The sequence below is a fragment of the Sebastes fasciatus genome, chromosome 21 (assembly GCF_043250625.1).
Source record: "Sebastes fasciatus isolate fSebFas1 chromosome 21, fSebFas1.pri, whole genome shotgun sequence".
NCBI classification, from domain to species: Eukaryota; Metazoa; Chordata; class Actinopteri; order Perciformes; family Sebastidae; genus Sebastes; species Sebastes fasciatus.
The window spans coordinates 10931357-10946084 of NC_133815.1; the positions used below are offsets into that span (position 1 = coordinate 10931357).

The window sequence follows — 14728 nt, forward strand, 5'->3', positions numbered from 1 at the left end:
ATCAGTATCTTTCAGCAGTGATCAGACTAGGGCTGTCCTTGATGAAAGAAATTCTTAGTCGACTAACACTAATACGATTTTGTCGACCAATTGAATTAGTTGATTTAAAGGTCCAGTGTGTAGGATCTGGCGGTATCTAGCGGTGAGGTGAGGAGATTGCAACGCGGTGCGGTGGCTAACGTGAAAACGTGAATGGCCTTCTCTAAAGCCAGTTGTTGTAAGAGTAGAATGCGTAGAGTTTGCGTGTACGTGGGAAGTGAGTGGTGAAGCAAGAGAGAGAGAGGGGCAGCGACGGGAGCGAGTAACGTTATCGACTCCGGCTCAAGCAGGAAAAGTTAACAGAGTTTGGTTTGTCCGTTCTGGGCTACTGTAGAAACAAGCCGACTCTGTGAAGAGGACCTGCTCCCTCTGTAGATATAAACGTCTCATTCTAAGGCAACAAAAACACAACAATTCTTATTATCAGGTGATTATACACTAAAGAAAACATACCTATTAATATTATATTTCTGTCAATAGATCCCCCTAATTGTTACACACTGGTCCTTTAACCGGCAGATCTGTGAAACTTTCTCCACAAAGAATCACACAAAAGCACCACTTTAAATCTTGTGTTTACCAGAGTTGTGCTCATTCTTGAAAATAAATCACTCAGCTTGAAAAAAGCATAAAAAACAACTAATCGACTAAAGAAATCTTAGTCCACTAAGACCAAAACAACCGATTACTTGACTAATCGACTAAGAGGGGGCAGCCCTAGATCAGGCAACATAAAGAATATCTTCATTATTAGGGTCATTTTCACTTTAAAAGTTGATGCTAATAAGAAGAGTTTCAAGCAAAACAGGATAGACATGAAACTATAAATAAAAAAGCCATTAACTTACTATAGCAGACTTGGAACATCCAATGTAAATGTATTTTTTCCAATGTGACACCAGATGGAGCCCTTTCACAAGTTACTAATCTTCATTTAAGTTTGTGTCAGCAGATATTGTTGCTCTGGTTAGTTATATTTTATTAGTTAATGACATCTGTCAATATAAGTTGTGTTACAGCCTGAGCCTATAGTAAATTTACATTGGGTTAAAAGGCCAAACATCTTGTAGGTGAAAGTGTCCTTTAACCTCAGAGAAGAACATTTAGATGTGATTATTCATGTGTGAGGCAGGAGAGGTCACACAAGGTGGGAGTAAAAGGGAGAAGGTATTAACTGTTTTATTAGGTGGCACGTTTTAACAATTGTGGAAATAGTCCAACTGTTCCCCCGAGATCTGCCGACTAATTTATCCTGATTTACGTAGGTCACATTGATTGTTTAAACACCTGGAACAGTGAAGTAAATCAACATTTTATACCCTATCCACACTGTGAATCGACGATAGCCTTTATTTAAAGTCCAGACAAATACCTGTGTTCCCATTCGACCAGTCACATAAGAGATTTGCTCGAGTAGTACTTTAGTTTACTTAAAAATTGATGTTGCCGTCTTGTAGAACAAACATCGATGGGCGTTAGAGAAGCCTTGGGATTATTGAGTGCAAACTTTCTCTACAGGCTGCTTCCGCTGATATTTCAAAAGGGCATGTGAAAAGGGAAAGTGTAATTATCGTGCCTGTCGTTCAGCCAAATGTCTGGTACATCAAAAGATTAACTTGGGCTTTTGATAAAAGTTACAGTAAAGACACTTTCGGAGTGACGTGATGGTGTCTGGCGTGTTCTGTAATAACAGTTTAAAGTAGAGGACGCGACCTTGAGGGTGATGTTTGAAACTGTACATCACGTCTGGCCTTTTCTTTTATCCAGGACTTTTTTTTTTAAGCAATAACATTATCTCTAGTCCTCATTCAGACGTCACTGCATGGAGCCCAGTAATAAGAATGTTGTTCTATAGATAATCCAGTGTTAATCCTCCTCACATCAATAGAGTAGATCTTATAGTGTGATGTGCGTTGGCCGTTCACGACCTTTGACCTGCGCTTTCCGATAACGCCACAAAAAAAGCTTCCGTTTAATTTCAGGCCCATAAAACCCTCCCATAAATATCGACTCATTCTCTCTATTGCCACCTTTATTTACAGACATTGACGTAGTTGTGTCATTAGCTGTAAAGCATGCCGTGTTTGTCAGCATCTTCATGCATATTTAGGAACATTTGAGGTTAGAAACAAATACAACATGTCCCTTTAGAGCTCTTATAGTGCTATTTTATATCCACAGTGCCATCACTCCTGCTACAATTCATCTAAATTAAACAGTCCGCTTCAGTGATTCTTCGTTTGCAGCGATGAACCTCCTGTTATCCTAATTGGCAGAGCAGGCTTCCTGGTGTTGAGATGCTGCCCTCTCTGCTTTAACGAATAGGCTTAACAGCATGGGTGGTCCTGCTGAAATGTTTATGGCTCACGTTTCTCTCGCTCAAAGATAAGTGCCTCCTCTGCTCTTATATTCACAGCCTTGCCTTATCAGCTCAACAGAAAACGACTTCAGATGATTTAATGCAGTGTTTGCTACCCGATTCTATTTCCATTGTATTGTAGAGGTGATAGTGTTTCTTAATAACCATCAAATGTGATGGTTATTGCACACATAGGCTACACACACTGGGCTATTTATTGACATTGACTGACAGTTGCTGACAGACATTAAATCCGCATCCACGTCAGCCAAACGTTCGACAAACCTGTGTTTCTAAAAGCACCCTGTGGAAAGACTGCGGAGTGGTGGAGCTAATTCAAATATAAAATATATAATAAACGCAATGTAAACAAACCGCGTACCAATCAGCTGTGCGGTCAAGATCAGACTGGAGACGTAACCACTTAAAAGATGGGTGAGAAGTACTTGCTATCTTCTAACGTTTGTGTTTTTTAAACAGAAAACACAGGTTTTATATTGTGATATTTACTGAAAATGATATACAATACAGCCAACAGTAGCCTGTGTAAACTTTCAGGCCATCTCCCTCCAGCCTGCTGTCACCTTATTTAGGTGTTTGTAGTGAAATGAGGAGGTATCGTACAGATAACTCCTCATTTTAACACGAATCAGCAGCGCTTTGTCGCAATAGAAAACAATGCAATCAAACTGATTTTGTCACCTATGCTTGTAATATGTAGACTACACACATCCCAATACATTAGACCTCTCCGCGTTGTATAAATCACATTCCCTCTAGATTTTGTTTTGTGAATCCCCAAACTTAAAGTTCAAACTGCGCTAAACTAACTCTGTCTTCGAGCTCACTTGTTCGCTCACACACATTCTCCCTCTCTCTCTCTGTCTCTCTCGCTTCACCACTCACTTCCCACATTCACACCCACTCTATGCACCGGCTCTGCTCCAAAAGACCTACTACTACTAATCTTACAACAGTTTTCATTTTCACATCAGCAGTAGTTCTTCTACACGCTTGGCACACAGAAGAGGTTGCAATGTGCAACCTCACTGCCGCCAGATGTTACACACTGTACCTTTACGTGATTTATGGAAGTTTCAGCAGGTGAAGGAGTCTGAATCAGAAGAAGGCCTGGCAGGCAGGGGATAGGAAAACATGTAACAGAACATTACAAAACTATGACGAAGAACTGACAAAGAACAAAGGAAGTGGGCTGGTTTATGTAGTGGATGACAGATAGGGGAAGTGAGAACAGGTGAGCAGGAGGGAGTGCAGGGCTGACGAGGTGAAACTAATCAAGGTGAGACAGACGTCCAAAACAGGCGGGAAAACACACAAAGGCAGAAAGTGATCTGAAACGAGAGGAGAGGTGGTTAACAAAATATACTAAAATAGCGGATTAACAGTTGAAATAGCTAAAAAAAAAAAAAAATAGAGTTGGATAAACAGCTAAAATAACTGAATGAAGGCTATAAAATGGTTGAAATAATGAGTTAATATGGTGGCTAGTTACTTACAGTTATGGAGTAGAAATAGCTGAAAGTAATAGATGAATGGTTTAAATGAATTGTGGCTAAATGAATGGGTAAGCAGTTGAAATAGCTAAACATAAATGGATAAAGTAAGCTAATGGATAATGGTTAAAATAAAAGTAATAGATAAATGATTGACAGCTAAATGGAAAAAAATGGTTGAAACATATCCTGTCATAGCTGGACCAAACCAACCTAAACATTGACAGTTCAATTGTATGAAAACATTATTGTAGGCCTAATATCCATTTTTATATAACTAATAATTTAAAAAAAGGAACTACTGTTATATGGTTAACCTGAATATTACTGTGGCGGCAGCAAAACCCCCCAAAAACAACCTTATTCAAAAGGTCAAACCTCTTCTCTGATATTTTTTATGTAATGGCAGGAAGTTTTTTTGGAGAGCTCTCCATAGCTGTATGAAATTATTTTGAGCCGTGATATCTATAATCAAGGTGAGTCACTCCGGCAGCCCACTCTTATCCAGCCTATTGAATTTTTATCTCAGGTCGAGTGCCCATGCCACATGTCGGCGGCCTACACTTTAGCGTTTTCCATTAAATTCAAACACATTATTCATCCCTAATTTCCCGGTGCCATGACTGCACCAGTCTCCTTGTGGAGGTCTCCAATATAAAAAAATATGTGAATTATAGAAAGTTCTCTCTCTGCTTCAACAGTGGGTTTACATTATGAGTTAGAACAATGAGACAGATAACATTTAAGGGTGCTTGTTTGGCCATTTTGAGGCAACAAGCTGTAAACAGTGTTTGTTGTTTTTGGCTCTCGTGTGTGAGAATGTGTTCTGTGTTGAGGGTAAGTTGGAAAAGAAATGTATGTATCATGCTTCTTAATCCTTGATTGTTTGACCCTTTGGAAATCAATAAAAAAATACTTTTTTAAATAAATAAATGAGTTTTCTGTTGAAGGGAACAATTTGTTTTTAAATCCAGAAACCTTTACCAGTTCTGCATTCTTGTAATTCCTGCACTGATTTCCTTTGTGTGCTTTCACACAGTAAGTGTTGCAGAAATAATGTCTAAGCTTTAACATTCACACCATGTTCCAGCTGTGATGTGTTGATTCCCTGTCTGGTACTCAGGACCTAAAGGCTATACAGCATACCCCTTATGCTCATTAGGATGTTCAACAATTCATAAACCCTCAGTCTTTGATGTTCTCTGCTCACTGGCTCGACTCAACCAATGCATGAAATCACAAAGACAAAACAAATCATAAACTTTACTTTCAAGAGTCTCCTGTTTTCTTGAGCCATCGCTCGGCTTTTGATCATATCACATGATTATTGGGATTAATAAGAAACTTGACTTGGACTTGCAAAAAATGACTTGTGAGAATCTCTGCTTTTTAGTTCATTAAAGTATACTTTGTATGCTCTAATTTATAGCCAATGATTTATGTTTTATATAAAGAGACTTGCTCCTTTTGCTATTTGACTAGATGATTTGTGATGAGATTAAAAAATATATTAAAATATGTTGTTCTTGCATGCCTCTACGGTGAACGGATAATCCAAAAACTTGATGAATTGATGTAAATTCATATCAAAACATCCTTTTACAAACTCTCACACACTTTAATAGGCTACTCAATCAAAAAGTAAGCGCAACTACAAGCCAAGTATTCTTTTCTGTAGGCCTATAAGGCAAGAATACTTAATTATACTATTCTTAAGTATATCTTGATCAAAAGATTAAGTAAGTAGGCCTATAAACCAAATATACTTAGACTTTTCTGTATACTTGTCAGCATAAACCAAGTATACTTAGACTTTTAAGTATACTTGTCAGTATAAACCAAGTATACTTAGACTTTCAAGGATACTTGTCAGTATAAACCAAGTATACTTAGACTTTTAAGTATACTTGTCAGTATAAACCAAGTATACTTAGACTTTCAAGTATACTTGTCAGTATGAGCCAAGTATACTTAGACTTTTAAGTATACTTGTCAGTATGAGCCAAGTATACTTAGACTTTTAAGTATACTTGTCAGTATAAACCAAGTATACTTAGACTTTCAAGTATACTTGTCAGTATAAACCAAGTATACTTAGACTTTTAAGTATACTTGTCAGTATGAGCCAAGTATACTTAGACTTTTAAGTATACTTGTCAGTATGAGCCAAGTATACTTAGACTTTCAAGTATACTTGTCAGTATAAACCAAGTATACTTAGACTTTTAAGTATACTTGTCAGTATGAGCCAAGTATACTTAGACTTTTAAGTATACTTGTCAGTATAAACCAAGTATACTTAGACTTTTAAGTATACTTGTCAGTATGAGCCAAGTATACTTAGACTTTTAAGTATACTTGTCAGTATGAGCCAAGTATACTTAGACTTTTCTTTATACTTGGCTCATACAAGTATACTTAGACTTTTAAGTATACTTGTCAGTATGTGCCAAGTACACTTACTGTAAGTTTACGGTAAGTATACTTTTGTTAAGTATATCTCTGATAAGTACATAAAAAGTAATCTGAATATTTACTCTCTTATTTCCTTGAAATGTTGACTCTGCTATGAGTCCAACGTTGCTTTAATATCTATCTATAAAGCTGCAGCACAGAAACATTAGCGTATAATATATAGGCTATATAAAAGTAAAGTCAAGGTTATTTTCATAAGTCTATGAACATCATTTTTATACTCAATACAGGTTTTAAACTTTTTTCAGTGAAATTCAATGGAATCATAGTGGAATCACTATATCTGAGTTATAGATTATATTAATTGTGATACATTAAATTGGACACATGTAATGCATAAAGCTCTTCTGTACAATACACACCACCAGCTCCCCAACCTCATGCGATAACACTCCCAGCCAAACCAGCCCAGATGTAAATACAATGCAATCACTTCACCCAGATGAGATCGCATGCCTTAAATACTACATGAGTCATTTTTTCCCAAACTGAATTATGTATTTATGTCAAAACTGAGATCAAGCATCCTGTCATTGTATAAATGTGTGGAACAATTTCCCAAGCTTGTTTACACCTCGGCTAAACATGAATCAAAGAGTGTAGCTTTCAAACAGTTTCTTCCATAGTGTGCGTTGGCAGTGACGGATACTGTACATACTGAATGTAAGTGTGCATATGTTAGAAGAATGGCTCTCTAATGAACTGCGGTGTGCATTAATCATGACTGAGTGTACCGTACAAATCAAGATGAAAGAGCGGTGAAAGAACAATGGACCATTGCGACCACAGAACTGAAGGGAAAAATAACTTTAAAGCTGTGTTAATTGATTGATTTGTTTTTCTGTTTTTGTTCAGTCGGCGGCGGCAGAACCAGCTTCGCTCTGTTTTTGGTCGCCACCAACTCCTGAGGGAAATATCTTCAGCTGCTAAATATTCCACTGAACCAAAACAGTAAAGCTGCGGGCCGTAAAACCAAAACAAGGAGCTGAAAGACGCTAAAACACTCCGTAGAGCTGATTGGAACAGCAGAGTTGGTGATAATTATCTGCAGTGTAGTCACTACCAGTGACCCTTTTTCACATTACATGTAGTTATTTGGCCCATTGTTCATATAAAAATATTAATTATTGCAGCTTTAATGTCTTCATATTTAAATTACAAGAAAAATTAATGTGATTACAGCAGCTTGAGATGTTACAAAATGCAACACAGCAGCGCTGAGCTACCGCCAGCAGACAGGAAGTCTGCATTCATTAAAAATCCAGCAACTCGGCATCTTCCAGCAGGATTATAAGGAGGTGTGCGGAGTTAGTTGTGTGTTTATATGTGTTTTAGAACGTAACCGCCATGAAACAATTAGAAAATAACGTTTTATTTCTCTGATCCACTGCTTTATTCTCGCTAACGCCGCTCTCTCTCTTCAGTCACTCTCGTTCAACAATCGCTGCTCTCTCTCCCTCTCGACTCATTGAGCCGAGGAGGAAGGGACAACTTTGAATGCCGTGTGTTTACAAACAGCAACCAACGGTTACATATCATACCTTTAAATACGTACAGAAAAAAACGTAACATAAGTACGGAAAACAGGTGACAAACGTCACTAACCTGACGTACAAAACAAAACACCGCTCTTGAACATCGGTCTACTGGTTAAAAAGTTGACCCATCAACCTCCCCGCCCGCAATAAGCGGTCTTTCTTTCTTTTTATTCTACGTCACTAGCTCTGAGCGTAGCATATTTACGCGGCGTGTTATGTGTTTACATTGCAGTCACAAACTAAATGGCGTACAAATGACACGCCAAAAGCAAGAAAGACGTTTGTATTGCACGCTAAATGCCTTGACTTATCATGTCATTGATACACCTTTTCATACGAACGGGCTGTATAGGCTATACTATTGTTATTATTATATTAACCTATATTTCTTATGTTAAGTATACTGTAATTTTGTCATCCCCAACTTGTTTAGATGTAAAGTTTAGACCATTAAAGTATATATTTAAAACATGTGTTTTTAATCTCTGCTACATTTTACGAAAACAGCATATTTCCAGTAATACCCCATTGTGCTACTACTGTATATGTCCATAAGGCACGGACTGGTTCTGGTGGGTCAGTCCGTCTTGTTCTTTCATACCAGCTGGCTTTGGTTGGCATGCTAATGTGTGAAATATTCATAAAGTTCAAGGTGGTACAGTTTGTTTTTTACATCCTCTTTGTGTGGAAGAGAAGAAAGTCAAGCTTCTGCCATCATTCTTTCAAGTAGTCACTATGATGAGTGACAACCAGCTACTGCAGCATATCCCGACCACAGAGGTCATGAAATCATTGATATACAATGGCTTGTTCCTCCAGCTCTGCCTCTGAAAAGTTGGGCAAAGCTCTGATGTTCATCAGCATGACTCTGGGACACGGATCAGATCAGATCAGATTAGATCAGATCAGATCAGATCAGACGGCTTCTCTTTAAATCAGGAGTCAGAGGAAGTCAGAGCAACCTCTTAAACTCACTTGTTTGCTCAATGACTCGCCTTTCCAAACTTTGCTTTATTTGCATGAATATTTTACCGGTGTCATGAATATTGAAAGATGCTTAAAGGCAAGACACCTGTCTCACATTTTAAAAAGTCACCGGGTATCTGAAAATAACTTCATCCATCTTCTCTTCTGTCTACCTGTTTTTATCAATTCTGACCTCGACAGTCTGTAAATCATACATTTAAACTATCTGACACACTCACAGTGTATAAATCCCCAAAATGAAATACAATAAATCACCTTTGTATCAATTTGATCAGCACCTTTCAACACATGGGCCTCAGGGTTGATGTTTTTAATATATCTTTTTAATATTTCATGCAGCAAGCTTCGAAACCTGGAAATCTCTCTATTCACAATCATTACCGTTCCTATGAATAGTTAATCGTGTTATATGCATGCTCATTTCCACTTCATGGACAGAGCTAATTAAACATTAGACCCAAGAGCGGCTCATCTGTGAAACCGGGCAGGGCGGGGTGCGTTTGTTAATCTTTTTTACACCGTTTTACACAGCCTTCATGGTGCTGAGCACAGCGAGAGGTCCGCCGCGCTCAAAGGCAGCGAGTGAACCAATAAACCTGTGGGACAACAGACGGATTAACTCAAATAGCTGGAGTTTCATCACACCAAAACAAACCCAGCGGGCCAGTCCTACCTGTCAAACATTATAGCCCAACTGGAGTGCAACTGGCCCCACTGAGAGGAACTGGAGTGAGTTACTTTGATTTCTGACAGGTGGAAGACTAATTCAGAAGAAGAAGTACGGAGATCTTAAATACCACCGTATAAAATATTCTATTACAAGTTGTTACAACCCAGAGGTGGTGTAGGGGTGAAGGAAGTAACATACAGCCGGTGTTTCATTCATTCAAACATTCTACTTGAGTATGAGCAGCAACATGTGCTTCAAGTGTCAAAAAATAAAAGTTCTCATTATGCAAAATGGTCCCATATAGAGTGCAGCATTTTAATTAATGCTGTAGCTTGTTGAGGTGGAGATTATTTTAAAACCTCTGTACACCCACACAGGTGTTTTCAGTGTTGCCAGATCTCACGAGAGAAACAGGCAACGAGGTCTATAGAAACAAGCCCAAAAGAAGCAACTCTCCCCTCCAAAAAAGCCCAAAAGAAGCGACCTTACCTACCTACCACAATATGAGACAGGCGGCCACACTTCATATATATATATGAATTTATTGTGGATTGCATGCATTAAATTGCATTTTTGCATCCATTTTAGCTTGCAACTTTACATTTTTCTTGTTATAAACTTAAAGTTGAACGTTTCATGTCCTTTTTGCATCTATTTTTAACTTTACAAGATTCAAGAAACAAATGCAACCTGCGACTACCAATATTTGTAAGCGACTTTTCAGGAAAACAAGCCCAAAGTCGCTTATAATAAGCACACTTGGCAACTCTGGTTTTCAGTTCTTCTGGCTGATAAGACCTCTGCTCAGTTTGAAGGTGGGCAGGAGTTTTGATGGATATTAATTAGGTCACAAGTCATCGACCAATTAGAATGTTAAAGGTGTCATTTGTCCCGCCCTAACAGGTTCAACAAAGCTAACAGGAGACTCAGAAAGATGTCACTCAATTAGTCACCCACACAGTCCTGAGCAGAGGTCTAATCAACCAGATTAACTGAACAACTTTGAATTTTAGTGGTGGGCTTGTTTGCTTTACATTTCATTACATTGTGCCTTTAAATCATTGTTGCAATAATGAGTCAGTGTTGTTTAAATGTTGTTGTAGCAAGTAAGTTGTAGTTTCAACTATGTGTCTATCGTAATTTTTCATGATTTTATTCCTATTTTACATGCAAAATTTAAATCTGTAAAGAGGTATCTGCACACCCCTCATATGTGTAGTGAAATGTACAATACGCCCCTCTGAAATGTGTGGAGTTAAAGTATAAAGTAATGCAAATTCAGTAAAAGGATCCTACCTCAACGTATGTAAATAAATGTACTATTTACTTCCCATATTTGATTTCTGACTGCATTTATGTAAACTTTGTTAAATAGGTTATACTGGCTTTATTGAGCTGAATAGCTGAAACCCTTAAAAAATGATTTAAAGGTTTTCAGACACGTGTTGTCTTTTAAGGGCAGTGTGACCGGTAGCAGCACACAATGAAGTGAAAAAGTACTGGGACAATTCCTCTCTGTGAGCTTGAGAAAGTGTTTCGAACACTTTGAGCTGTCTGTTTTTGTTTCCTAAAAAGAACGCAATGTGCTGCAATGTGCTGCTTTCTGAAGATATTACACATTCACGTCAGCCGGAACATCAAGCCGTCTGCTTGCATATTGAAGGCGCAGACATTTGATCAAGTCATCCTCAGACTGCTAGTTATATCAAATATGAATATTTGAACTGGAAAAGACCCGAACATTATTTTTTCAGGAACAGGGATTAGCATATTTGCGTGGACAATTTGAGTCTCTGAGCTTAATTGAGCATCTCTGGGAGTAAAATAAAAAATTAATCGATTTTAGGTCAGGCCCTTATCAAGTAGCAGAGCTCAAAATAAGCTTCAATCAGTCAACAAGGACATTACACCGGTGCAGAAAGTCTGGACTCAGCCTACTAATGATAATTTTACCTTGACATGCAAAGTACGACGTGGAATTTTAAATAATCTCCACAGAAAAGGGAACGTCCACTATCTCGTATAAATAATGAATCTCATACAGTTTGAGTGGCACAATGTCAATTTTATGGCAAGTTAAATTTCCTGCCAAACAGTATTTACATACACTGTACAAAATGAATGATAATAATATACAAAAATCTAAAACTAAGAAGTGGCCTTATGTGTACACAAATGTCAACTCAAGCTAATAAATACTTACAGTACATTTGTAGTTCACCATGGTTATGCATTGCACCAGTGTTACACGCGTTGCACTAACAAAGCAACTATCAAATGTTAAATATACACAACACAATATCCAGTTTGAAAATCTGTATTACACATGCTTCAATACTGACTACTTACTGTAAGCGCACATCAGAATGGTTGATTCAATATCACTTTTTAATATTATCTCACTGATACAAAACAACTACGCCAGGCCACCGAAACACTAAGAGATAATATCTATATAGCAACACCTGTGACTGCGTTTGAAAACATTGTATACTTGGTATTGTTTCTTCTGTATGTACACCATTATGAGAGGTACATTGGCAAATTCACACAATTACATTATATATTACAGACAACAGAAGACAGGCACTGAACAGTGTGGGATAATGAGTCTTTGAGGGAATAGTTTGACATTATTTGCTTTCTTGCCGAGAATTAAATGAGAAGATTGATACCCTACTCCGTATAAAAGTGGTATCAATCTTCTCATCTATTCACCAGAAAGAGAATATTTCCAAAAATGAGCATGTGTTCTTTAATTTCTCACGGTGCTCTGTGGCGGTCTGACTCTTTAAATCAGTGGCGGGTTGAGATGTTTTTTTTTTTCTCCAGGTAAAGCTGGATCTTCTGTATGTTCCCTCTTGCATGAACATGCAAGTGACTTTCAAGTCTAACCTTGTATTCTGAAAAGCACAATGACGGCATGGTTGTGACAGCACCAGTCATCCTTGTCACCTTGCTTTGCTTTGCATACCGGCTCCAATATAGTCTCTACTGACTTGTCAGGTTTAAACTCCTCCACTGGAGGAGTTTAAACCTGACAAGTCATTGGAGGATCACCAAGACAGCTTCTCTGTACAAGTCTGTAGACTGTTTTTTAAGTGTAGCGCAGTGCCCTTTATTTAGCTGTTATATGCTGAGCGTTGAGCCACAGACTGCGACATAAACAAGAGACTTTTTGGTTCCTGGTGAGGCTTTAAATCCCACATGTTAGAATAACATGATCAAACAACGATTACAGTTACATTACTGATATATGGTACAACAATACATAGTAATTCATTTTCTTTACACTGTATATTTTGTCTCTACAATGTTAAATGACTCCTCCCAAGTAAATGTAAACATTCAAGGACTGAATTGCTTAAAGGCATTTCCTCTCCAGAGCAGCCGACAGCCAGTGAGGATTTGATTGAAAATGTCACTTCGAAACACTGAAACCAGGCACTCGTCAGTGATCGGCACAAAACTGTCCAAGTGCCTCAAAAAAACACCCTATCATAGGCTCAGAATCACACAAAACAAGAGGGAGAGCTGCATTGATAAAAGGGAAGGCAAAGGGCAATCAGACTCTCGTGAGAGTGATAGTGCAGAGAAGGGCATTTGTACTCCAAACCCATCATTGTGAATCAGCATCACACTGGTCGCCCAGTCTGAAACCTCATCCGTTTGGCATTTATGGAAAAACGCTGGTTATCAGCCACTTTTTCTTTTTTTTTCCGTCTTCCTACACAGTGAGGAAAACAAAAATGTTGTGCATGGTTTTGTTCTTTTTGGTCGCCTAAAAATGCATTTCTGGTACTTTTCTTTGCCTGTGATGTCGCTGCACACACTAATGATATAAATAATGTGATTTCCTGTTAAAAAAAGCTCCTTTTCCTATAATAGGCTGTGTCTTCGCACCAGCCTTGTTCATTTGGAGCTGCAGGAATCCACTAAATCATGTTTAATCAGCGCATAATTGCATCAGATTGCGGGGCTGCTGGTGCAGTTCACATCGGATTCCTTCACCTAACCCCGATAATCTGTGACATTTTGCTTTGCCCGGCGTCTCAGCACACGGGGAACTTAATAACGATTGATCAAATGATCCATAATGATATGACTCACAAATTCACCTGTACATGTGCACTGAAATACAAAAAAAAGTGAATGGTTCTCATTCAAATGTGCAAAAAGCTGTGCTTGTGAAGCAATGTATCTTTATCTTTAAGAAGCGTGGAGATTAAAAAGCTGCTTAGAAAGCTGTCGCACTGTTTTTCTTCTCGTCACTTTGTCCGTGTCACACTCGAGCAACACATCCTCCCAGAGTGCATGTGCTAATGAGGGAGTGCGTATTTCTTTTTCTGCCTAATGATTTGGCATGAGAGCATTTTTTTGTACAGCATGTATGTCTGCATCAGTGTCGGTGTGAGTCATATGCTAGATTGGTCGTCGTGACACGAGGATGATGCCCGCCGTGTTTTCGGGCTGCATCGTGTCAACATGGTGATCTGGGTGCTGAAGTTGTTGCTGCTGCCGATAGACGGATGTTGGTATTTGGTGTCAGAGCCCATGTATCTCTGCAGGTGCCACCTTCGCCACTTCCTCTTGATCTCTCCTTGGACCTACAATAGATCACAACAGTAATACTTTAATACAGCACCATGTTGTTTTGTTGTATGCGTCATTATGGCATACCACATAAAAGTAACTGAAAATACACTTTGCATGGGAGGGGATTGGAACTATGCGTAGGGTGCAGAGAGGCCTGGTTAGCTTATATAATAGCTGTGCGGTTAACGTGAGCATAAAACTCCTATGCATTACCTTAGCAACAACTTTAGCCCATTAGTTACCATTCATATCACATTATGAGCAACATGAGGAAACAATAACAGAATGCAATATGTATCACAAAACAGTTGGTTCACACTTTTAAATTCCACTTGTGATAAAGAAATGAAAAAAAAATTACGTTTGAATACCCGTGGGTTTTGTAACTCTCTGGTACCATACTGTTGGTGCGCATGTTGGAGCTCATTTGAATCCACATGAGGAGTCAGACAGCTGTTAACCAAAATCAAACTCACATCACGTTTATCATTTTTCTTGACACAATCTCTCTCTCCACTCAAGGGAGAAGACGGAAGATGGAAGACAGCTC

At 38.4% G+C, this 14728-nt stretch overlaps 1 protein-coding gene across 1 annotated transcript in view; it reads right to left on the minus strand.

Annotated features, from left to right (window-relative positions):
- Positions 1 to 12095: 12095 nt before the first annotated feature.
- Positions 12096 to 14728, minus strand: part of vipr1b (vasoactive intestinal peptide receptor 1b) — a 52549-nt gene continuing 49916 nt past the window's right edge. Inside the window, exon 13 of the mRNA XM_074621571.1 lies at positions 12096 to 14189. Within this exon, the coding sequence (XP_074477672.1) occupies positions 13998 to 14189 (192 nt within the window). The 3' untranslated portion in view covers positions 12096 to 13997. The remainder of the gene's footprint in view (positions 14190 to 14728) is intronic.